Genomic DNA, 26,423 nt, shown 5'->3' with positions numbered 1-26,423 from the left:
CAGGCAGCATCTGAGGAGTAGGAGAGTCAATGTTTCGGGGAAAAGCCCGTCAATTAGGAATGCTTCTCATGCTCCCTGCCAGCCACTTATAGCCAACTCATCTTGGGTGGGTGAAGAAAAGGCTGTATAGAACAATAAGAAGCAGTGATTACCCAGTGTCCCAGCGAGTTTAATCACAGTGATTACATTGGCTGCGCCATATTTGTAACAAGCAGCTGCTGCCGCTCAGTCACTGAGTAGTGACGTCTCATTGCAATGATCTGTTCCTGATTGTATGTGCTCATTGCTCCACCTAGTGTTGGTGTTTACAATAATCACGGTTTTTAATGCATAAGCAATGGATCCTTTGTGGATAGAATTATTATGCACATGGTTAAAAAGGGTACCCAGTTTTGGATCAGTCAGTGTAATTACTTTCTGCAAGTTGAGGACAATTTGCACACATTTTAGGAGCAAATAGGGTCACTTTAGGTGCATTATTCTATCAAAAGCAAGTTTCAAAACATTGCTGCTAAGATATTAATCTATATAAATGATTGCTTAACAAATAGATTAGATGGCCTCTTCGTTGTCTACTGGAGTCATAGAGTCATACAGCACAGAAACACACCCTTCAGTCCAACCAGTCTATGCTGATCAGACTCCCAAACTAAACTCGTCCCACCTGCCTGCTCCTGGCCCATATTGCTCCAAACCTTTCCTGTTCATGAATTTATCCAGATGTCTTTTAAACATTGTAACTGTACCCAATAGAGGTATACAGCGTGGAAATAGGCCCTTTGCCCCAACCTGTCATTGCCAACCAGGTTTTCTAAATATAAAAGTGAACCTCTGGTGGAATTGGTCACTATCTTGAAAAGTCATTGACAAACATTGTGTCTCTCACAACTACCTGCCTCTCTCCACAATGCAGCCTGTCTCAACTTTTTGATCTCTTGAAGTTAGTTTTGAGGTACCAGTAAGTAAAATACGCACACTAAGGTTGGTTAGTAATGCAACTAAAGTATGCCATGAATAAAAAGCATGGGCCATCTTTGTTGCTAAACAGGTACAAAAGCAAAGTTTCTAGGACCAGAGCAACTGGATTATCTTATATGCCAAGTTGACTTACACATGATGAATCTGTGGTAGGCATTTAAGTCCCACCAAAGTTGCCAGAGGATGTTGAAGTAATTTTTGAGCCTAGAAGCTGAGAGATCTGCAAATAGTTTAGATCACTGAATAGACATGATGGGCTGAATGGTCTATTTCTGCATTTACATCTCAGTGTCTGCCAAGGATGTCTGCTAAATAGCCCTTCCTCCAACTGCCAACCATTTCAGTTCATGGGGTTGCATATTAATGACAGAAGGGATAGGGTACCAAGCTGGTAATGTCCCTGCTCAGGAATCCAGAGGGCCAGGCTAATGCACTGCCAAATTGGTGCTTTTTATTTTTAACAATGTGTTGAGCTAACTTGGCAGAGATTGGGATCAGGCTGCAGTTTAGAATGGTGAGTTTGATTGACATTAAATGCAAAATTTCCAGGTAGTGGAGACCTGAAATATCGACAAAGTGCTGGAGAAACTCAACAGGTCTGGCAGCATCTGTGAAGAGAAAAACAGATTAACATCTTGAGTCCAATGTAACCTCAACTTTGATTATTAGCTTTGTGTGAGATCTTTGAAAAGTGGGAACATTCATTTTATGAGGATTATATGTGGCCCCTTTGCTCAGCCACTAGTGTTCTAGTTCTGTGGCTGATAAGCTTTAGGTTATCATGTTTTAGGTTTCATACCAGTTTTTTATACCCAGTGCTTCACAGAGTATGAAGTGAACTTAAACTCCAAAGTCTATGCTTAAAAGACAATATGGTACATATTTAGCTTGTGTGTAGACAAGGCCAGAGAACTGTATGGATTCTTGTTTTATTCCATTTGCTATGTGTCATCTGTCTTGTGTAAATTAAACAATTTTTTACCTCAGAATCCCAGTTTACTAAGGGTAAGTCTTCAGCCCACAGTTTGGAAATGAATGATGTTGTAGTGTGTGATATTCTCCAGCAGACAAATACAAAAACCACTATGAGAGGTGTTATAAAGTCGCTATAGTATTTGCCTGGATATTGCATAGATAAACATTTTTGTGTTCCCTAGAATTTCACAACATCAATTTATAGCAATGCTGAACTTAATATTTAGAAGGAAATATTCAGGTTAAAGCGCTAACATCTGTAAAGGAACCAAAAGGCCTAGTTTCTGTTGAGGGGGATGGGATTTTTGTGATTATGTTTAAATAAAATCAGCCAATGATTCATTATGCATCTGGTATTAATACAATTCAAGTTCACTTGGTTTATTTTTGGAAAATTATTTACTGAGTCTGTTGACTGTGACTCAGTGATGGTACACCATTTGAAGCTTTTCAGCTCCTTACCACGTGGTACCATGTTGAAAGGATTTTAAAATTATATTTGCATGAAGGAATCAAAATGAAACCAATTTTTTCCAAAATTGATTTGAATGCATTTAGTTTATGGCAGCCCCAGGAATACCTGGGTTGGGTAGAGACCATTGGGAGATGGGGCAAGGGAGTGTTAAGGAGACAGAAATTGGGTGCCATGCCCTGGGCATTGTGGTACCTGCTGCCTGCCCCAATTCCCCTCCTGCCCAGGCCACAGTTTTACCAACAGCACAGAAGATGTGAGAAGCCTGTCCATCCAATGAGGACACTACACATGACACCATTGAAACCTCAATCAATGACAGGAGAGGCTGCTAGCAGAAGTCTGTGAAGGACCTCATTGTTTGGGCTGATGTAGGGAGGCCTCCTTAACACTCCCTAATCCACCACCTTCCAATGTACTGTATTCAACCCATACTCTCATGTCCTCCATCACTCTGGTCTCCTTCCATCTCCAGATCTGTTAACCAAAGCACCCATTCCACCCCACCCCCACTGAGCTATAACCTAGGCTCCATGGCCAATTACCTTGGGAACAGAAAGTTATCCCTAAATCATTGGAGAATCCAACTTACTCCCCTGTGCAGAAATCCATCCAAGTGAGAATAACTTGGAATATCGATTTATTCACCAGGGGAGTGAGACCCCAGTGCAGCAGTATATCCAGGCCTGTATTCATTATCTGTGTTTTGAGTTGAGTAAGTCCCTTGGTACCATATGCAACTTTTACAAATTTTACTTTGTTGCTGCAATTAGAGTTGCTCAGACATATCATGATACTCCTATATGGCAGATGGTGCTTGAATCTGGATATTCTTGTCTAGAGGTAGGGGCACTATCACTCCAACGCAAAGACACCAGGGAGATTTCTGACTGTATGGTGATAAACTTGGTCACTGTCTCTCCATCTCTATCCAATCCTCTGTTCCACTTTCCTTTCTTGAATTGATTTGACTTTGAATTCACCCAATCTACTTTGGTTTCTTTTCTCGTCGTTGAGTGTTTGAATTCCCAATCCTTAAATCTTATTCAGTTTAATGCAAAAACAAAATCAGGCTGCCAACTGAAGGAGAAGATGTCCAAATATCATCATATAAAGACTGCAAAAAAATCTTTCTTTTTTTCTCCCCCTCAGGTATCAGAGTATTCGTCGTACAATGACCAATGAGAGGTCGGAGGACTCTGGCCAAGCCAGTAGCGCTGAACCAGGAGCAGGAGATGAAAGTCATTTTCCTCATTTTAGTACAGGTAAAATCCATTGACGTAACCAATAAAGAATGTGATAATGTGGAATCAAATAATGGTGAATCGTGTTTAACTATTAGTTAAGAAAAGCAATATTGATAATACCATCAGAGGAATAGTTGTAACCCATTCACCACAATGGGCAGGATTTGCTGAAGGAGTGGCAATATATACCATGTGTTGCATGTTACATTTCACTAATGTGCTTTTGGCTTTGCAAAACTGCCATCTTGTTAGTAATATTTCCATGAGTTTTATGGATTTGTTCCATTTGAACATGAATTGTCCAATAAGCTTCCTTCAAGCCTCATAATTAGCAGTACCTGATGCTGGTTTGTAAATCATTGCCAATAAACCTAATGCCCCAGAAAGTGAGCAATTACAAATCACGCAGTCGGATTTCTTTAGGTAAATAAATATTGCTGGAGATTCACCTTTTCTCTTTCATCTGTCAATCCTTCCATCTCTATCCAATCCTTCTAACCATCTTTTCTTTCTGTAATGGATTTGACATTAAATGTACCCACACTTTCTCACTTTTTTCTTGTTCTTGAGCTGTTTAATTGCCAATCCTTAATTTTGATTCACTAGTTTAGGGGATCCACAGTTGGTTTTATTGGTTACCAGTGCCCCAGATGTTCTGAAAAGATCTAAGTAGCCGGGCATGCTCAGGAAAACCGAATCTATTTAATTTCAGCGCATTGGCTGAACCTTTAAATTTAACATTTTTAGTTATAAAATCTTCAAGTGTCACTATTACAGGTTAATAGCAATGGCACATTATATTTAGGCAGTGCAGGATGATGGGAATATTTTTAATTTGTGGATTAATAATTCCTACTGAGTGAGATTTGGCAGACTTTTTGTGGACTGAGAGGTGACCCCTCATGTTGGGCACCCTGTGTCCAATGGAAGCCAAGGATGTTCCTCCCCAGCCTCCGACACAATGTTTCCCCCGACCTGCTCTGATGAACCAACTCTCACCCCCTCACTGGGGCCTCACCTAGCCCCAGTAACACTCAGGACTTACCTTTAAGTCTAGATCCCTGAAATTTCTTCTTCAGGAACTGCCATAGTCCCAGCAGTGACCACTGTTTCTGGTGAAGCAGCTGGGATTGGAAAATTGCTGATCATTTGACCGGCTGTCAGTTCTTGTACATGGAGACAAAAGTTGTACCTTCAATGAATTAGTCATAAGGTGACCAGGGTGGCTCAGTTGCTTTGAAGATAAGAGGCACCCAAGTCAAGAGACCTGTTCAGCATGTGATGAAAGTTTCACATAAGGCCACAAAGTCAAGGATAACTGTGTTGACAGTGAATAGATTTTCATAATCCAGTCTGCTGGATTTTCTCTCCATTCTTGAATAGCATTCCTCTTTTCCTTCTTTTCTGTATTGAATTCTGAAATCGTGGACCTTAAGACCCTACATCAGATAGTGAGGACAGCTGAGAAGATCATCAGAGTCTCTCGTCCCTTTCATTATAGACATTTGCACCACACACTGCATCCGCAAGGCTTAACAGCATTGTGGAAGGCCCCACATACCCCCTCATTCAAACTCTTCTCCCTCTTGCCATCTGGAACAGTTTCTTTCCCCAAGCCATCAGGTTCCTTAACGCTGTATGATTACACTGTATTCCATCTGAAATTCTTTGCATGACTTTTCAAATTGCTGCTAAAACAATGGTTTATTATTTATCATTCATTATTACACTGTAATTTGTCCACAGCTGTGCCTATTGTCTTGTATGGCCAGGAATTACTGTGCTGCCTTGTGTTTTGCACTTTTCTTATGCACTTTATGATGCCCTGTGTATGACTATACTCTTGTATAATTAGTGCTGTCCATGTAGCACCCTGGTCCTGGAAGAATGCTTTCTCGTTATTACTGTATCGGTTGTATATGGTAGAAATGACAAATAAAGCTTGTCTTGTCTCTCTTGACTTTTGATACTGAAGATACTTATGGTGCAGTCATCCTGCAGAGAGCACCAGACTTTGTACAGATGGGAGATTGAACCTGGGGTCCTTCTGGTGTGTATTTAGCATCGCATTGCATTAAGCAACTGAGGCAGCAAAAATCCTGTTCTAGTTTTAATTCAGACCGATAATTAGTATTGTTCCGGCAAGAATGGTAGATTGTAAGTTTCCTCTTTGATCTTATACACTTTGCACAATCATAAAACCAGTTCTTTCTGGGCGTGCACCCAACAGACAAAAACGTTCACTTTTTGACAGTATGATTTTTGGTCTTATTTGGAGAAGTCATTGAGTGTGGGAACATTTGGCTAGTCCTTTGATTAGCATGAGATAATTTGATGCTGACACAACAGAGCCAGGTTTATGAATACTAATTGACTGTCATAGCCATTGGAAACAAGTTTATAAAATCACAGCTTCAGCAATAATAATAAATGTTTAATTTCCGAGCATCAATGTTTCTTCCCCTGAAGAATGTAAGAAAATCCAAACATCTTGCAAAAATTAAAGTTGAAGCACCAAGCCTTAAGGATGTTATCACTCCCTTGGTTAACTGAGAATGACTCATTATTTTAGATTACCATTATGTTACACTGTCTGTACTGATTTGTAGAAACTGAAACCATTTTCTGTTAATTTCTGTCCACATTAACCGAGTGCAATCAAACGCAAAAGTAGTATATTTTCTTAGGTATTTGGAATATTTCACATTATGCTAGTTGTTCAATGAATATTTATAGAATGTTGCTGTTTTAAAAGTGTAAGATTAAACAAATTACTGTATAATATGTGATCATCACCTGATGAGATGAGACTCTGCAAGATACTGCTAAATAGTAAGGTTCATTTTAGCTGCAGAGTTATGTACAATGGAGTTAATGAAAGGTTTTACCTCTCCCTTTTTCACAACAGATTTCAGAAGAGAGCCCACACTCTCTCATTCTGCCTCCCGCTCCCGGATGAATCTATTGCTGCAGTCTCCTCCTGTCAAATTCTTCACCAGTCCAGAGTTCTTCACAGTGCTACATTCAAACCCTGTAAGCTGGTTATTCTATTTTGTTTGAATATGCTGATAATTTGCAGTGTTGATTTCAGTTACATTCTGATATTGGCAAACTATTTTTTAAATTTATCTGTGACCTCAGTAGAGAGTTGAGTGTGGTTGGCAGGGCTAAGTCTCTAGCATCTTCAAAGTTTGTGAGAAAATTTGTAGCTCGGGTGCTCGTTGTTGTGGTTCTGTTCGCCGAGCTGGGAGTTTTTCTTGCAAACGTTTCGTCCCCTTTCTAGGTGACATCTTCAGTGCTTGGGAGCCTCCTGTGAAGCGCTTCTGTGCTGATTCCTCCGGCATTTGTACTGGTTTGAATCTGCCGCTTCCGGTCGTCAGTAGCTGTCCGCTGCAGTGGCCGGTATATAGGGTCTAGGTCGATGTGTCTGTTGATTGAATTCGTGGATGAGTGCCATGCTTCTAGAAATTCCCTGGCTGTTCTCTGTTTGGCCTGTCCTATAATAGTGGTGTTGTCCCAATCGAATTCATGTTGTTTGTCATCTGAGTGTATGGCTACTAGGAATAGCTGGTCGTGTCGTTTCATGGCTAGTTGGTGTTCATGGATACGGGTTGTTAGCTGTCTTCCTGTTTGTCCTAGAAAGGGGACGAAACGTTTGCAAGAAAAACTCTCTAGCATCTGTGTAGATGACATGGTGTTAAGCTGCTCCTTTGTATTAATTAGTGTATCCAAGCATCCAGCAAAGTGACAGAGAGGGCAGAATTTTCTGGGCTCTTTGAGAAGGTGGCTTGTGGGTCTGCTATGTGGGAAAGTGTTCCAAAGTTGTCACAACAGTTTCAGGTTTTGCAAGAGACATAAGGCATTGTGCAATGGAAGATCACCTCAAACCTACCAAAAGGTATTTCAGCCAATTAGAAGGTTAGTGGAATGCCATTTTATGTCCTTCTTTGACCTTTATGTCCTTTACAGAAATCTATAGGAACCACTAAGTTTCAGAGTCCCATCAATTATATGAAGATAGCAAAGAGGTGGAAGGTAAAAGCTGGTTTCACGTGGAACCTGTTGAGAGGCAAGGTGCCTCGACATAAAACGTAGAGGAGCATTGGCATTGTATATTGTTTTTGTTTAAAAGGGGTGTAGTGTATGTATATAGGTGAAGTACCACACACTTGGGTTGGGTGTCAGGGTGCCATCTGGTAATTTGTGCTTATATGGACTTAAAGGGGAAGGAGAAGCTGTGTGAATGGCTGTTTGGAGGAAGCAGATGGGTGAGTGACCTCGGGAGACTGTCCAACTACTGTGGGCATTGTTCACTCAAAAGGTGAGTCCTCTGAGCAGCTAAGATGGAAAGAGCAACTGGACTTCTCTGTAGCTCTTGGAGCCAGTGGGTATATGTGTAGGATCTCCCAGTCTGTGGCACATTGTTATATCAAGGTGGTGATTGTCCTCCACTTCTAGAGACCCAACCAATACAGCCATATTGCACCAATTCAAAACAGTTGTCTGAGAGACATATATGTTCTACGGCCATTGCTCAACTCCAACTGGTGCAAAATATGATTAACTGAACGCAGGTTGCCATCAAAGCTCCCAGAGGTCTGCAGATGGCTTCCATGAACAGAAAAGGCTCCCATTTCATCCAGGTCCAACAGGTCTGTGACCACAGATCCTACAAGGATGTACTTAGTACCCTGGAAGTAGCCAAGCAGCTATTAAGTCAGGAATGTCTAGATATCCGAGTGTTTCTGATTCTTTCTGTGCTTATTTTGGAGAGCTGGTGGTATAGTGTTAGCATCACTGGATCAGTGATCCACGCCCAGGCTAAAATTCTCGGCACATTGGTTTGAATCTGGTCTTGGCAGATGGCAAAACTTACATTCATTAAAACCTGGAATTAAAAACCCAATGACAACCGTACAAATGACAATAATTGTTGGTTGTTGTTTTTAAAAATGAAATCTAGTTCCCTAATGTCTTCTAACAATAGAAATCTGCCATCCTTGTGCAGTCTGGATTACGTGTGACTCCAGATCTGCAGCAATGTGTTTAATTATTAACTGCCCTCTGGGCAATTAGGAATGGACAATAAATGCTGGCCTAACCAGCAACACCCTTATTGAGTGATTAAAATGTGGGTGTAGGATTCTCCTCTGTTTTCGAAACTACTTAGGATACTGGTGTCACTGACAAAGCTGCTGAGAGGTTAGTGCATATACTAGGAATGTCCTGAGAAGGGTCCTCAGATGTGGAAGAAAGCTGCAGAGATTATTAGAAAATGTGGGGCAAAGATGTGTTGCTGCTCTATCCACTGTCCTCTCCTCCTCCTCAGAGGTGTTTGACTGCCCCTATCTGGAGGCAACAGCTTTGTTTTTCAGAGAAGAGAATCCCTATAGTGTGGAAACAGGCCTTTTGGCCCAACAAGTCCACACCGGCCCTCCGAAGAGTAACCCACCCAGACCCATTCTGCTACCCTATTACCCTATATTTACCCCTGACTAATGCACCTAACCTACACATCCTTGAACACTATGGGGAATTTAGCATGGCCAATTCATCCTAACTTGCACATCTTTGTACTGTGGGAGGAAACCGGAGCACCCGGAGGAAACCCACGCAGACACGGGGAGAGCATGCAAACTCCACACAGAGAGTCGCCTGAGGCTGGAATCAAATGTGAACCCCTGGTTCTATGAGGCAGTAGTGTTGACCACTGAGCCTCCATACCACCGTGTTCTTGCGGCTGAGCTGTGCGAGCAACCAAATAGATGAAATTGTTGCACACTTCCAAACATGTGCCTTCATAATCGACTAGTTTGCGGTTTCATATGGTGTACAAAGGAGGAACACCGTCCCTTGTGTTCAGCAAAGACTCCTTTGTGCCCAGCCATGGGGCAGCTCACTCTCGCAGCGATGCCCCAGCCTCACTGCCAACGATGGAACTTCCAGAGCCTCCACTTTCTTAGATGCCAGGATGGTAACAGGCACACTGCTGCCAGGCTGCATCTTTTCTTTTGCTCTGTACCCTGTATTTATTCCTGTCGGAATAAGTCTAACAATGTTTGCCGTTTGATAACTGTAGCAACGAAACCAGTACTGGTGGCAGCTTAGGGACCCAGGATGGGAACACTGAATGCCTCCTGCATGCAGCCACTATGAAATAACCTCGCTGCAGGAAACACGGACAGATGAGTGCCCGATCACCAAGGTGAAGCCATTCCTTCATCAAGGTGGAGCCTGACCCCATTGTCGCCAGTGGCTGGGTTCTCTCTTTTCACCTAACTCACCCTGGCATGTTGCCATTTATAAACCTCCAAAGGAAGTGAAACATGAAGTACTTACCAAGAAGGAGATGGTAAGAGCATTGAAGCACTTGTGCCTGGATGACCCTACAGCTGCAGACCTCCTTTGCTTGCTCTATTTAGGCATGGTGAGATGATGCAACCTCCTTGTCCTGTTCCGAGGGAAGAGGACTTCTCCTTTCCTGAACATCCTAAAGAAGAATTATCACTGAACTGGGGCCAGCCAAGGTCTTCCTCCTGCCTTGCTTATAACTTTCTTTTCCTACAGACCTTCAATATGTCAGCTTGAGTCTTCAGTGGGATGATTTTTCATTGGCTTTTTCTCACTAGCAGAGCATCTTTCAGTGGCAGGGCTGCTGGGTTCAGTGGGTGCAAACCGGACAGTGGCTCCTGTGGTATAATGAGATTCAGGTAAATCATGGTGGAATTGATCACATAACTTTGAAATCAGTCAGAGAGAAAAAACTAGTCTGGAATAAGCATGTAAAGAGAGCAGTGAAATATACTACGTAATATACTACATAAGTAACATCTTGTTACAGTAGTTAAGAAGTTGAGAAAGAAGTCATATTGAAGCCTCTGAAGAAAAAGGAATAATTAGGCCTCGAATTTACTTTTCCTGAGCAGAACCGCACAGCTTTAAAAAAAAACCAGTAAGTGGTGATAATTGAAAAGACTGCATGGAGGTGACTGTATTTCTGAGGGTTTTAATACTGCTATACACTGTAATATATCATGTGACGTAAAGGAGGATACTTATAGAAGTATGAAGTTTTTTTTAAAGACAGTGAGCCATGTGGCCACTTCATCAATATGAGAAATACTAATATGTTCAGAGAAAATTGACGTAGAGAATTGCTGATGGATTGTGTGGATCACAGCAAAATAATGCACGTTAGTTCATTGAAAGTAAAATTGTGACGATGTTGGATCAGAACCCCAAAAAATTTGTTGACATTTTTAAACTTTTATTTCTAAAATATGCTGTTTTTAAAAGGAACACTGCTGCAGAAAAAAAAATGATAATGGACTAAATTCACTGCTTGGTTAAAGTGAGGACTGCAGCTGCTGGAGATTAGAGTTGAGAATGTGGAGCTGGAAAAGCACAGCAGGTCAGGCAGCACCCAAAGAGCAGGAGAGTCACGGTTCAAGCAAAAGGCCTTCATCAGGCATTTCCCAAAAACGTCGACTCTCCTGCTCCTTGGATGCTGCCTTACCGGCTATGCTTTTCCCGCACCACACACTCGACACTAAATTTACTGCGTGACTGGGAAACTCTTATGTGATACCAATGGAATGTGGCACATGTAAATTGTCAGGAAACTTTTAAATAGGGAATCACTTAATAAGAACAGATAATTGGGGCGTGGGACAGGGGGCTGCTGACCATATATCCCCTCAGCAAAAAGCCACCTTTTGCAGGTATATCTGCCAGGAATACACAAGGACAGCGATTAAAAAGCCAGGATCAACTCTGCTGCTGGAGATTAGTGGAACTGAATGCTATCCTATGTACCACCCTATGTTATAGCACTAGTGAATAGTGATGGTCACAAGTGAAGGACTCTCCTCGTCGCCTTATGTTGGAAGTGAAGACCCTCTCCATATGTGAATGCTGCAAACCAGTCCACAGGAAATATGAAGTGTTTTTTTAAAGACAGTGAACCACGAATGCTGGAATTCAATCCATTTTGAAAAACATTTTAACTACAGAATCACAGCCAATCTGCAAAACTAAAAGTCATGAAGCCGACTGTCCAGTACCAACCTCAACGTTACCACACTGCAAGGCCTCCAGCATTCAGCTATCTGTTCTTTGTGAGCAATTCAAAGACTGATCAGTGTTTTTGTTTCTTAACTTCTATCATTTTAGATGCATCTCATTTTTCTAATCTGTGATACATTGTGTTACTGATTATTTTTGTGTTTAGTAATTAATAAATTCACCTTTTTTTAAATCAAAAATGCCTGGCTTGGCTCCCTTTGCAAAAGTTAGTTTATTTTGGTCTAGAAAAAAATGTATCTACAAGGCAAGGGATTATTTTTAAATTAACCTTTTTGCAACTAACTGATGGAGTGAGTAATAAAGAAAGGATGCCAGTTAATTCCTCCTCACCCAAGATACAGACATTCCCATCTGGTGCCAGAACAAATTGGGGAATCCCACCAAAGATCTGGTCATAACAAAATGGAGGTACAATGGATAGTTGTCACAAGTTAAAATGGATGCCAATTATTTTATCTAAAATGACAAAAGTCTTATGGATTTCTGCCTTTTAAAAATGTGATTTTAACTGGATATAATTCATTGGTAAGAATGAATTTGCGATACGATTTGCAGTATAATATATTGATGCTTACAAAGGGTTCAGATGAAAGCAACAAGAATGACAGATCAGAAGGTGCCCAAATACTTGAACTTATTTTCATTGCAGAAAATAAATTTGAAAGATCATGATTTTTAACAAATGCACTGGCTTTTCTAACTTGATCAACATTTATTGCCCATCTCTAATTGCCATGGGTATGCAGTTACATGTAGACCAGACCAGGTACAGATGACAGTAATGAGCCAGATGGGTTTTTCCTGACAATTGATTCACGGTCATCATTAGATCTTAATTATATGTTTTTAAAATTGAATTGAAATCCCACCATCTGCCATGGTGGGATTTGAACCTGAATTCCCAGAACATTACCTGGGTCTTTGGATTAACAGTCCACCAATACTATCACTGGGCTCTCTCCTATGTTGTGAATATTAGATATTGAGAATGATTATTTAACTTGTTCAATCACAAAATAATGTATAGGTTTGAAATGACAAGATGAGCAAAATCTAGGGATTATTCTTTCTAGGGCAATATTAAGGTTGTATTCATTCTCGTTTAAGTAATTTATGCTCTATTGATCAGCTCTTTTTAAGTAGGAGCTGGGAGAATGACTGGGTATGACCATGTTTGAAGGATATCAATGAAATATAGAGATAATATGATCAAATATTTTATGGAGTATTTTATTTCCAATTTTACAAGCACTACAGGATTTGAGTTATGTGTGATTGTATGGAAAGTTGTGAAGATTTTAAAAATATTTAATTGCATATTATGTTTGCAACATTACTGCTCATAAGTAATAAACTGATCTTGTTTTGGAGATAATAATGTCTCATATTATGGTGGTCACTATTGTCAATTTTGAATTGTTTTTGACAGTGTGCCTATCGAATGTTTACAAGCAATACATGCTTAAAACACATGATCACCAAAGTGAGACGGGATGCCCATAATTTTGAGCGCTATCAGCATAATCGAGACCTAGTTTTATTCCTGAACTTATTTGCTAATAAACAGCTGGAACTCCCAAGAGGTTGGGAAATGAAGCATGACCATCAGGGAAAGGTGAGTTGGATCCCAACATGGAAGATAAAATCTGACTTGACACACGTACACACAATAACAGTATATGATCAATCTGTGACTTTTTAACACCATGCATTTTAAGATTAAGCTTGATTTTTTTGAATAGAGGAATCCTCCACCTGCCTATCATTTTAGACTTGAAATATCTGTTGATCACAATCAGTGCAAAAAAAGTTACATAAATCTACATTATAGCAATGATCATGCTTCAGAAATATTTGCTGTAAAGCGCTGTTGGTAAAAATAACTTTATGAATGCAAGACTCTTTTTATATTTAAGTGTATTTTATATTTGATTGAAGTGTATTTTATACTTGATTGAAGTGTATTTGTGTTGAGTTTTCAGAATTGAGAATTTCTGCCCTTCACTTTATTGATTTGGTAAGAAAACTGAGAACTGCATACTTCTGATTCCTTTCCATGATAAAAAGTTTATTGCCTTCTCTGCTCAAGTCAGATTCTTTCATCTCTACAGTGGTCCAGACACAAAGTGCTTAAAACAAAAATGGAATGAAAGATCACTGAACTCAAAAAGTTAACCCTGTCTCCCTCTCTATAGATGCTGCTAGACCTTCTGAGTTTCTCCAGCACTTTGTTTTTGCTTCGGATTCCCAGCATTCACAGTTCTTTGATTTTATTCAAGTGTTTACAAGCCTGGACCTAGAACGCTGAGCAAATTCCAGGTCTGAATCTGGTTCCTATGAATCACATTAACCCACATTATACATAGTATCCTTAAAATCATTTAGTCTAAACTAATATCAAGCTATTCTCTAGCAGTACTTGCTCTGTTCAACAGTTCACAAAATGAAATGTCAAATGGACTCTGGAAACTAGATTTTACAATCTGCAGGTTTACTTGGTGAGTTGTCATCAATCTTAAATTGAAATAGTCTATCATGTTTTAGTACAATATAGTAAAATGATGGGCCTTTAGATTACACCTTGAAATTCATCACTTTGATGAGGATATATTAATTATTAATATTTGAGACTTCAAATAAAATTAGTTGAACTTTAATTCATATCAACATCATAATTAAGGCTTCCTTGCAGCTGTTCATACACATTGTAAATCATTTTAATTATGTTTATTTCTTACCTCAGAAGAGCTCCTTTGGATATGAGGAAGCTCTCATGAGTTTGATTGAATTTTGATGAATTTGGAGTGTGCTCCTTTTATCACTGACAAAGTTAGTCGTTGAAAGTCCATTGCATATAGGTTACCCAATTAAATTTTGAAAATGCTTTACAAACAGCGGGATTCTTCTATGTTCCAGTAGTATGATTGAATGTGACATTTAAAATTAAAACTAAAACTTTTCTAAACAGAAGTGTGCACAGTCGAAGTATTTTGTGTAATTTGTTGTTGATTTCCTTTGTCCCTTTTCCAGCCCTTTTTTGTTGATCACAATTCCCGTAGCACCACTTTCATAGATCCACGCCTTCCTCTTCAGACTGCTAGACCCTCGATCGCATTAGTTCATCGACAGCACTTGCAAAGACAGCGTAGCCACAGTGCCGGTGAGGTAGGTGTCAGTATCCATGGTGTAGCCTTTCTCAATAGGCAAAAATACCCTTATGATTAGGACAATTGAGACTATTGCTAGAATTGTATTTTGTATAATTGAATGTTATTAGATTCATCTGAATGACATAAGAAGATGCAAGGTGATGAACAATGAGGAAGAATTTACCTGAGATGAGGCACCTAGCTTTATTTTAGCAGATTTAAATGATTCATATATCCATCTGGAGAAATCACTTTTTCATTTCAGCTTATAGGTCTGTAATTGTTTCTAAACTAAATAAAACATTGAATTAGGGCTGCTGCTTGGTATTTCAATGCCAAACTGAGCTGATTAGTGTGGTGAGAGGACACTGAAGGGTCTTGCCCGAAATGTTGACTCTCTGCTCCTGACCCGCTGTGCTTTTTCCACTTATCTACTCTGACTCTCCAGCATCTGTAGTCCTCACCGTCTCCACAGGCTCAAGATGCACAATCGTGAAATAAGATACAAATCTTTCCCTTGACATTGTGTGAAGATGCTTCATGAAGAGCAAGATACCCCATTAAAAGGAAGGTTAATAGAAGTGGAGTCACTCTTGACCTATCATGGTCATCTCCTTTTGGTTGATTTCCCACTTTCTGTTCGGGTTCATATAGTACAAGATAATGGAAAGGAGGAGAAACTGCAAAGTACTTTGCATTTTAACCTGTGAAAACTGAAAGTGTGCATTCAGGACATTATAATATATTGAGCTAATTGTGAAAATGGCAATTGAAATTTCTGTTATGCATAATTTTGCTCAAACACTAAAGAGCTTTATTTATTTCTACTAGGTGGCAGATGACTCTCGTCATGTAGGCCCCCCAGTTATTCCCAGACCGTCTAGCACATTTGGCACCATTAGTCGAAACCACAATCAAGACTTGGTGCCAGTGGGTATGTTAAATTTTCTGTTTACATGGACTTAAGTGGTACGTTTGATGGGTTTAAGTACTACAGGAATGAACCTGAACTCAACGTCAAGTATCTAAGCAAGAAACATAATCCAAATGTTTTTGAATAACTTACTATAGTATGTGTTAAAATGTGAAATGTAAATTTTATTAATTTTATTTGAACATATTTGACACAAGTACATCCCATTGCAAAGTAATGTAAAACATTCCCTTTGGAGACAAGAGACCTTGGAGTGTAGGTTCATAGTTCCTTGAAAGTATAGTCACAGTAGATAGGATAGTGAAGAAGGCGTTTGCTCTGTTTTCCTTTATTGGTCAGAGTATTGAGTACAGGAGTTGGGAGGTCATGTTGTGGCTGTACAGAACATTGGTTAGGCCACTGCTGGAATATTGCGTGCAATTCTGGTCTCTTTCCTATCGGAAGGATGTTGTGAAACTTGAAAGGGTTCAGAAAAGATTTACAAGGATGTTGCTATGATTGGAGGATTTGAGCTATAGGGAGAGACTGAATAGGCTGCGGCTGTTTTCCCTAAAGCATTGGAGGCTGAGGGGTGACCTTATAAAAGTTTATAAAATCATATGGGGCATGTATAGGATAAATAGACAAGGTCTTTTCCCTGGGGTGGAGGTGGGGGGTGGGGGGGGGTGGTGGTGGGGGAGGCGGGTGTGTGGAATCTAGAACTAAGGGGCATAGGTTTCGGGTGGGAGGGGCAAGATATAAAAGAGACCTAAGGGGCAACAGTTTCACGCAGAGGGTGGTGTGTGTGTGGAATGAGCTGCCAAAGGAAGCAGTGGAGGCTAGTACAATTACAACATTTAACAGGCATCTGGATGGCTATATAAAGAGGAAGGGTTTAGAGGAATATGGGCCAAATGCTGGCAAATGGGACTAGATTGGGCTAGGAATCTAGTTGGCATGAACAAGTTGGACCAAAGCGTCTATTTCCATACTGTACATCTCTATGACTCTATGGCTAGCTCTATTTTTAGCATATGTTTTTATTGTATTTACAGTTTCTCCAGAAATTCTGCTATTCCTCACAACAGTTGCAGCTTCCCACCACCTGGTGGCAGCAAAATGCCTGGGAAGGTTACAGCAACTTCTTGACAACAAGAACATGGGATTAAACAGCATAAAATTGAATTCTAAGATTAATTTAAAATCTTCAGTCTCACCCACAATTATTTGCCACTTTACACAATACATGTAATTTTATTAAAACTATTTTATGTGTTCTTTAAAGGTCCTGTATAATTGAAACAGATATTTTTCCTACTGTTTGTCAACTAATAATCCATTTGTGTATAGTTGACATTGTCATTAGGAAATAGGAACATTTCTCCTGATTAAATTAAATGGTATTCTAAGAAAATAAGAACTGACAGGTATAAGCCATTTGGTCCTTCGTGTCTACACTGCCATTCAGTATGAACATATGACATTAATTCCACTTTTTTGCCTGCTTCCTATAACTCTTCCCACCCTTGTAGACCAAAATGCCAACACAAGGACCTTTCAACTTCTAACCTGTCAAGTTCCTTAAGAATCTTTTACATTTCAATAAGATTACTTCTTGTTCTTCGATATTCCATTGAGCACAGACCTAACCTGCTCAACCTTTCCTTGAATGTCATCTTCCAGGAATCAGTCCACAGAACTTGCGTTGAACTGCCTCCAATGTGATTATGTCTCCTCTGAAATAAGAAGATCAAAACTGTATACTCTCCATGTGATCTAACCAATACTCTATATAGTTGGAGCAAGACTACCTTACTTTTATACTCCATCGTCTTTCCAATAAAGGATGACAATCAGTTTGCCTTCTAAATTGCTTGCTGTACCTGGATGCTATTATTTTATAATTAAGATACGAGGACATTCGGATCCCTCTGATTGCAATGAAGCATTCTGTATTTATTTATTCGATATAAATAATAGTGTGATTTCTTATTCTTCTTATCAAAGAACGATAACCTCATATTTTCCACATTATATTTGATGCACCATTGTTGCCCAGTCAGAATTTTTTTGTCATCCTCACAATCCGCTTTTCCTTGTCATCAAATTTGGTTACATTGTACTCCATCCCGTTATCAAAGTCTGGAATATAGATTGGCAACTGTTGAGATCCCAGCACTGAGTCCTTTAGTACCCACTAGTTATAGCATGCCATCTTGAAGATAATCCATTCATCTCAACTACTAGTTAGTTCGTCAATCCTCTACTATTGATAGTATATTAAACCCCAACACTATGATGTCCTTTCTTGTATAGTTCTTATATATCTTTGACATCAGGGTTATCCAGTGTTTTTGCATGTAGTGGCACATTCAGTTCTTCTCTCCCTCAGGAGGGCCACTAAAGAAATTTCAAAAAGATAAAGACTGCCAGAACAATCAACATGAGTTTTAGAAAAAAATTTAAAGCAATACATTTACAGTTTTAATGAGTAGTAAGTAAAACTATCAACCAAAAACTGCATATCAGCAGAGCTAACCAATAAATCACTTCTCCCCTTTTGACAGATCCTCAAAGTCCCCCCCCCCTACTCTTTGGGGCCAGTTTTGAGCCAAAGAGGTGGGTTTAACTAACGTGAATCTTGGTTTATCTCTGGTGGCTTGCATTCAGAGTTGGCCTCTCTGGAATTCATATGGTAGCATTCTCTCCCATCATGCTTTGTACATCAAGGAACTAAATGCTCAACCATTAACCCACATTCGCCCACACTCACCTGAGAACTGAAAAAAAGAATCACATGGACTCAAGACATTAAATATGCTTCTATTTTAACACCTGCAGCAAATCCTTTAGGTTTAAAACAAAGCAGGGTTTATTGTGTGTTCAAAGCTTGGGGGAATGGTTCACAACACACATCCATTTTCACGTGTACCCAAGGAATAAAGGAAAAAAAATTGCAAATTAGCTAAAAATCAAAGCCATCTTTGCTCATATGAATTAGGGAGTCCAATAAGTAACTGTCCAGTAGATGTTCTTTCAATTTCAGAGTAAGAACTTTCACAGGAACTCAGATGCAGTGAGTTGCAGGTGACAGTGACCATTTGTAACCTGGGAATTAGTGCACATCAAAGGTGAAATAATGGGGTGAAATTCCAGAAAAAAAGACTTTTGAGAGAAATTGTAAATAGAGACTGGTTTTAGCTGAGCATGAAGGTACTTATGCTGTGTTCTGTTCTGGTGTTATGTGCAGACTGACTATAGGAGTCAAACCTACTTAATTAAATTTGTTCAAAGCTTAGCAAATTCAGTTCCATGATTGGGGTTTTGGGTTTTTTTCTGACACTCAGCTGACAAAGTGGATTTGTTATTGCCCTCTCGATTGTAAACCATTGTATTTTGTAGCAGGTAACTTATGTTGGCCACCACATCAAGCGTAATGACTTTCAAATAATCATTTAGTTATACAGAACTTGAGTACTGTTCACAAAGACCATGTTTTGGTGCAGCTTTCTATCTTGCACTCATCAAGACAGTTCACAAGAGCACCAACTTAGGGGGCAAACTACACAAGAGGAGTGTGCTGATTGACTGGCAAGTGGAATCTGATTGATATAGGCATTACCCTGAAGAGGACAAGACAAAGCTTTTCACTGTGCCTCGGTACACATAACAATAAATTCAAATCAAGAATATAAAAATTAATAATTGCAAGTCTGCTGCCAGGCTTTGTTTAAATTTTTAAACCAGGTAGGTTGACTCTGATTGGTCAGGGTATTATCCTGAGACATAGAGCAGTGAATGCTCTCATCAGCTGTAAGAGCCTTGAACCCACTGAACAAGTCCAGAAGCTAACAAGCTTTCAGTGTTACCTTCTGGATGCTCAACCTTTCCTTGCCCTTCTCCTTTCTCCCTGCCCCCACCCACAAACCAAATCTGAACTAAGGAGTCTGTTTCTTGGAACAAAGAGTCCCAGTAATTCTTTCTCTACCTGTGCCTAAAACTCAGACTCCTGCTCATGAACTCTCACCCAAATTTCTTGTGCTGCACATGCATTTGCTGTGGATTGTATTGATGTTCGTGATCTCACACACTACAGTTGAAATACATCATGTGCTGTGCTATGTCTTTGTATTTTATTTCGCAAACTAGGTTTTCAAATTTTGAAAGGTCACCCAATGATTATTTGTTGATGTAATAAGTTATACATGTAACACAATACTTATTTCCCTAATCCCAGTCCTAGTCAGAAAAAATAAGTAAAATTCGGCAACCAATCACCTACTTGCTCACCTCATTAATGTTTCAACTTTCAGGTCTCACTGTCTCTCACTTCCTGCCTCAGACCTGTAGGATTGAACTCTTTTTCAATAGTTAATAATGTTGACTTCATTAAACATGTGAGGAATTAAATTGTATTCTGCTTAATTGTGGTTAGTTTCAGTCAGGAACAATGGTCAACTGCAAGAGTTTATAAGAAGGTCATACATCTATGGTTTTATGATTGCTTTTATAGCTCAGGCTAACAAATCTGAAAATTCTTTTGAGATAAAAGACTTTTAATCAAAGACACAACTATATTCCAAATTTTTGTAACTTGAAGACCTATGTATGTTAGTTTGTATGGTTACTTTCAGCTTGAATTTATTTTAGAGTCCAGAGTCAAGTGAGCTCATGCAATAACTGTTATTTTAAGTAAAACATCTTGAGGTTTTTCAGAATATTCAGATATATTAGTTTGAATATTGGGGATATACTGGGGTTAGGGTATACACTGTTTAGCCAATCTGAGACGGATCAAGTGCTGTCCAAATGTTGACAAGCCAATTAGAATTCAGGATGACACTTATCATGTACATAGTTTAATAGATAACAAGAAGTGATTCTGAATGGTGTGGTGCACAGGAAAAGGCCGAAGGCAGAAGGAGAACTTCAGGCAATGGAAGACAGTAAGAGACTAAAATAGAGGGTATTGTGGACAGTGGGAAAGGTTCTCAGAAATTGCAACAGGACCTTGATCAGCTGGGGAGGTGGACCAAGAAATGGCAAATGGAGTTTAATATAGATAAGTGTGAGGTCTTGCATTTTGGAAAGCCAAATCAAGGCAGGAGTTTTGTGGTGAATGGTAGCGTTTTAAGGACTTCAGGTGTATAGTTCTCTGAAAGTGGAGTCACAGGTTGACAGGGCAGTGATGAAGGCTTTTGGCACTGTCCTTCATCAGTCAGAGCATCGAGTATGTAAGTTGGGATGTTATATTGCAGTTATACAGGACATTGGTGAAGCTACACTTGGAGTACTGTTTTCAGTTTTGGTCACCTTGTTATAGGAAGGATGTTATTAAACTGGAAAGACTGCAGAAGACATTTACAATGATGTTGCCAGGAATCAGTGGTCTGAGTTGTAGGGAGAGGTTGGACAAGCTAGGACTTTTGTTCTTTGAGCACAGGAGACTGAAGAGGGATCTTATAGAAGTATATAAGATCATGACAGGCATGGATAAGGTGAATGCACTCAGTCTTTTTTACAGGGTTGGGGAATCAAGGACGAGAGGGCATCAGTTTAAGGTTAGAGGGAAAAGAATAAAAGGGAACCCAAAGGACAACTTTTTTGACACAGAAAATGGTACACATATGGAATGAGCTGCCAGCGGAAGTGGTTGAGGTGGGTACATTAACAACATTTAAAAGGCATTTTGACAGGGACATGGAAAGGAAAGGTTTAAGTGGATATGGGCCAAATGCAGGGAAGTGGGGCTTGCATTGATGGACATTTTGGTCCTCATGGACCAGTTTGAGCCGAAAAGCCTGTCTCCATGTTGTATGAGAAAAAATATATGTGCCCAGTCAATCAGTGTCGTGAATTGTCGTTCCAAAAAGGATTGACTGAGAAGTCACTGTTTTATTAAATACCTTTTCTGTTGTACTTGTTATGATAAAGTTAATAGATTCTGTGAAACTTGTAAAAACATACTTGTACCTGGAATGGGTTTTGTAACTGATCAGGACCAGTAAATTATTAGGATTGGTTCTTTCAAACATCAATTTTGATTGCAATTGGCTTAGGTCTTGAAATTGAAGTTATCATATGGACCATGCCACGTTTTGTAAAAAACCAAACAAACTCCTTGTCCCTCACAGCAAACGATTCCCTCATTCACCAAATCCCTGCTTTTAGTGCTCTTTGTATGCAGTACTTCACTGAAGTGTAATCTGTGGGCTGAATTTTATATTGTGTGGTTAAATCAGTGTTGCACTTGAATGTTTTGGAAGATTTGTCACCACAAGGCCAAGCGAGTTTTCTTGCTGTCTCTTATCCAACTCCACGCACTAACAATGTCCGCTGTCTCTATGACATCTCTCACATTTAATTTTAACCACTCGGTGGACATTTGCCAAGAGATTGACATTCCCTGTTTTTGTGCCATCTTAAAAAGCCCCCCTCCTCGGTGAACCTGGGTGATCACTGGCTTACCAAAGCTGCCCTGCTCAGTCGAGGATGGAGTTTGAACATGCCGAAGAAGGGGACAGTGGTGCATGATTTCCCCAACAGGACTGTGGTGTCCTGGTGAATAGGGTGGTCCAGAGAAGAGGCGTCCTTTTGCTGGAGGAGTAGCAGAGGAGGCTATGCCCCCAGACCCTGCCAGCCTGATCTGAGGTCACCACCAGTGTTACTGTTGTCTCCAGGGTGTGGAGGAGCGGGCAGCAAGATTGCAAGAAAGTTAGTGACCTTGCCCACTCTGCCAGTTTAAGTGTGACTCTGCTTTCTGACTGCACACATTCACTATGTTTATGCTATTATACTCACCTCCCACCAACTCTCACTATTACATGGAACACCTTACCTCACTCGCTCTTCTTCCCTTCTCAACCTCCCGCACCATTAACTCTTCAAGGCCTCTATGCTGCCTAATCATTTCCTTGATCACCTCACCACCTTTCTACCATTTACACTAGCTTGAGCATTGTGTCACTCACTGTTATCTCACTCATTATCCAGCTTCCTCCTGTTACAAGAGAAGGCGGCCTGTAACATGGCAGAGAGAGCTCACAAGGGTTCCTGCCCTCTGAGTCCTTACCTCCTGCAATGAGTGAATCGTGACCCTCACGGGAAAAATGGACCTGTCCTGCAGGGAAACTGAAACACCTGTGTCCTGCCAAACACGTCAGTACCTTTCTTCATTCCACTGCCACTGTCCCATGAACACCGGTGTTACTCTCAATCACTGCACACCGGCTATGATGCCTCGTCTCTCTGGTGTGCTGCGGGTTATGCTAGCCTCCCCACCACCTCGACAGAAAAATGCTCATCTCCCCCAGAAGCACTGTGCTGGACCTCTGAGCACGACTGTACTGACGCCTCAGAGAAAGCATCAGCAAGCCTGCTTCCTGCACCCCCACCAGCCTATAGACTGGCACCTCGGGAGGAACGCTAGGCAGAAACAGTGTGGGTACACAGTCTGGAGAGTACCACTACAACAGCTCTGCAGCTGGCTGAGGAAGAAATACCCCGGTCCCTAGCACATGGAGGGCTGTTGGAAACGTGGCACCTGCTCAGCTCTAGCCAGGAGAAGACCCTGTGGTGTTGGCAATCAGAGACTTTGTCAAAATGTCGAAGGAGGAACAGGAGAGGCCGACAGGGATGTGAGATGAAAGATAAACACATTTGCACATCACCAGACAGCTTCTCATGGCCACAGACCAGGCTCACTGGATGGAGGTGTGCGCTGAGAACCCACAGCACCATCTAGAAGCAAGAGGACCAAGGCGTGTACATTGCACTGGGTCAGACTGACACCTTTAATCCTCCTCGTTCCACCTCCCTGTTTTTCAGTCCTCTCCATGTGTGAAGATGTAGGTGTTAAAGAGTTGTCCTGCAGTGGCTGTGATAGGGAGGTGAGACCCAGAGAGGCTCAATGCTGTAGGATGTCCAGGGAGGAGGCAGCCTGTGTACCTGTGTATTGTACATCACATGGGGTCTCTGGTCAGTGTTTTTTTCTCTTTAAAAGCCTTAAAGTTGAGTGAAAGTGACAGACCCTCCCTCACATGGTAAGTCATTTACCACGTCCTCTCCTTTTTGATTCCTGCATTGGATAAGGGCGTTGCTCACTAGGCAGCATTTATTGCGCATCCTTAATTTTCCAGAGGACAGATAAGAGTCAACCACATTGCTGTGTGCCTGCAATCACATGTAGGCCAGTTTGGGTAAGGATGACAGTTTTCTTCCCTAAAGGACATTAGTGAGCCAGATTTTTTTTCCTGATAATCAACAATGGATTCATGGTCATTTTCAGACGCTTATTTTCAGATTTTCATTGAATTCAAATTCCACCATCTGACTTGGCGGGATTCGAACTGTGCAAGCCTGTCCTTCCAGAGCCAGTGCATCAGAGTAGTGCCAGGCTGTTTCTGATGAGTTGGCAGATAATGGATGGCAGTGTTCATGGAGGGTGGGTGGTATGCGGTGGGTACCTGTGGATCATGGCCTGCAGTTTGGTTGTAGGCATCACAGAAATCATTCAGGGAACATGGCGAGTTGAATCTGCCAGATACACACACTGGATTCCTTGTCACACTTTCCTGACATCAACTTTGTTTATTGAGTTTGGTAAGATGGGAGGCTGAATTTTAATGAGTTAGGATATTAACAAGGCACTTAACAAGCATTGTTAACCCTAATCCTCAGAATGAATCCTCATCAAATGGTATCTCACTGCTACCTGGTGAGCATTTCACCATGCAGCATGTGAAGAACATTAAAGATGATGCACGTTGCTCCAGATATCGAGTTGGGTCTTGCTGCATTTGTCATCCAATTTTGCCACATGTCACTTAGACCCCAATAAAATTTGGTTACATGTTACTTATTCTCAAGTGATTGCAGGCAGCTTTCAGAATACTGCTGGCTGTTCAGTTTCTTGATTTTGCTATATCCACAAATTCTAACAAGCAATGTCTTCCAAACCAAAAAAAGCTTAAGATCATATTGCAAATCATGATTTGTAGGCGATATCTCCAAGAACCTATATACAAAAATGTTACTCTTCGTTGTTTTCAGCATTTGCTTATACTTTTGATATTTTTATGGAATAAGTCGTGACTAAACAAGCCTTTGTGAGGTTGTGCACTTTGGCAGGAGGAATAGAAGAGCTGAATATTATTTCAATGGAAAAACGCTTCAGAGAGCTACAACACATAGACATTTGGGGACCCTCAGGCATGAATCACCAAAAGCTAGTGTTTGAGTTCAGCAGGTAAAAGGGAAGGCAAATGGGATGTTGGCCTTTATTTAAAGACTGTGTTTACTTACACTGAGGATCATGTGCAGTACACTCCAGGGAGATGATTGCACATGCATTCTCAAATTAGTTTCATGAAAACTGTCCGTATGTAAACTGTTATAACTGGGCTAGCTGCCACTCAGTCTCTCACACATTCTGTCACAACACACTCTCACACATACACAATGTTTCACATGCATTAAAAACAAAAAGTGCTGAAGATCACAGCAGATCAGGCAGCATCCATGGAAAGAAAGCAAGCTAACATTTTGAGTTGCGATAACTCTTCATCAGAGCGTCTCATGTACATTCACTGCCATACCCACGCTCACACACACTGCCGAACCTCTGTACATGTGTGGCTCAGGAGGCTTGCACATGCTCAGTCAGTCAGGGAACTAAGAGTCAGAATACACTTTCTAATTTAAAATGGACTGGAATTTAAAAATGGGGTGGCCTTGCTCAAACTATACAAGGCCCTAGTTCGACCACATCTGGAATAATATGAACAGTTTTGGGTTCTGCTCTCAAGAAAGAGATACAGGAATTGGGGGCAGTCTGAAGAAGGTTCACTAGGTTTAGTTCCAGGTATGGAGAAATTGTCTTATGAGGAGAGGTTGAGTAGATTGGGATTACAATAATTAGATTTTGAAGAATGAGAGGAAAAGCACATAAAATTCTTAGGTGCTTGGCAGGATAGATGGGGAGAGGTTGTTTCCCCTTGTGGGACAGTTTGGGATGAGAGGACATAATCTTGGAATAAGTGGGTGCCCATTTAAGATAGAAATTAGGAGTTTTTTTTCCTATCAGATGTTAGGTCATAAAACCATAAAATATAGGAGTGGAATTAGACCGTTTAACCCATCAATTCTACTCCACCATTCAATCATGTCTGATATGTTTCTCAACCCCATTCTCCTGTCTTTTCCCTATAACCTTTGATCCCCTTACTAATCAAGAACCTGTCTATCTCTGTCTTAAATACACTCAATGACTTGGCTTCCACAGCCCTCTGCAGCAATGAATTCCACAGATTACCCACCCTCTGGCTGAAGAAATTCCTCCTCATCTCAGTTCTAAAGGTTCGTCCCTTCACTCTGAGGCTGTCGGGTCCTAGTCTCTCCTACTAGCAGAAACAAACATCTTATTCACATCCACTCTATCCAGGCCTCTCAGTATTCTGTAAGTTTCAATCAGGTTAGTGAATTTGTGGACTTCTTTACTTCAGACAAGTGTTGAGGCTGAGTCATTAGGTTTATTCAAGGCTGATAGACTGTAAAGGAATCAATTGTTTTTGGGAATAAGGCTGGAAGGTGGGGTTGGTTATCAG

General features: G+C 40.6%; 1 protein-coding gene across 1 annotated transcript in view; it reads left to right on the top strand.

Moving 5' to 3' along the window:
• The window catches only part of hecw2a (HECT, C2 and WW domain containing E3 ubiquitin protein ligase 2a), a 339,242-nt gene that overhangs the window by 220,867 nt on the left and 91,952 nt on the right, over positions 1 to 26,423 (top strand). Inside the window, exons 12-16 of the mRNA XM_060827390.1 lie at positions 3,578 to 3,690; positions 6,581 to 6,705; positions 13,187 to 13,372; positions 14,788 to 14,922; positions 15,738 to 15,840. Coding sequence (XP_060683373.1) covers positions 3,578 to 3,690; positions 6,581 to 6,705; positions 13,187 to 13,372; positions 14,788 to 14,922; positions 15,738 to 15,840 — 662 coding nt within the window. The remainder of the gene's footprint in view (positions 1 to 3,577; positions 3,691 to 6,580; positions 6,706 to 13,186; positions 13,373 to 14,787; positions 14,923 to 15,737; positions 15,841 to 26,423) is intronic.

This window comes from Hemiscyllium ocellatum, chromosome 7 (genome assembly GCF_020745735.1).
Source record: "Hemiscyllium ocellatum isolate sHemOce1 chromosome 7, sHemOce1.pat.X.cur, whole genome shotgun sequence".
Classification (NCBI taxonomy): Eukaryota; Metazoa; Chordata; class Chondrichthyes; order Orectolobiformes; family Hemiscylliidae; genus Hemiscyllium; species Hemiscyllium ocellatum.
Note: the sequence above shows the minus strand (reverse complement) of the source record. Positions and strands in the feature narration are given on the sequence as shown.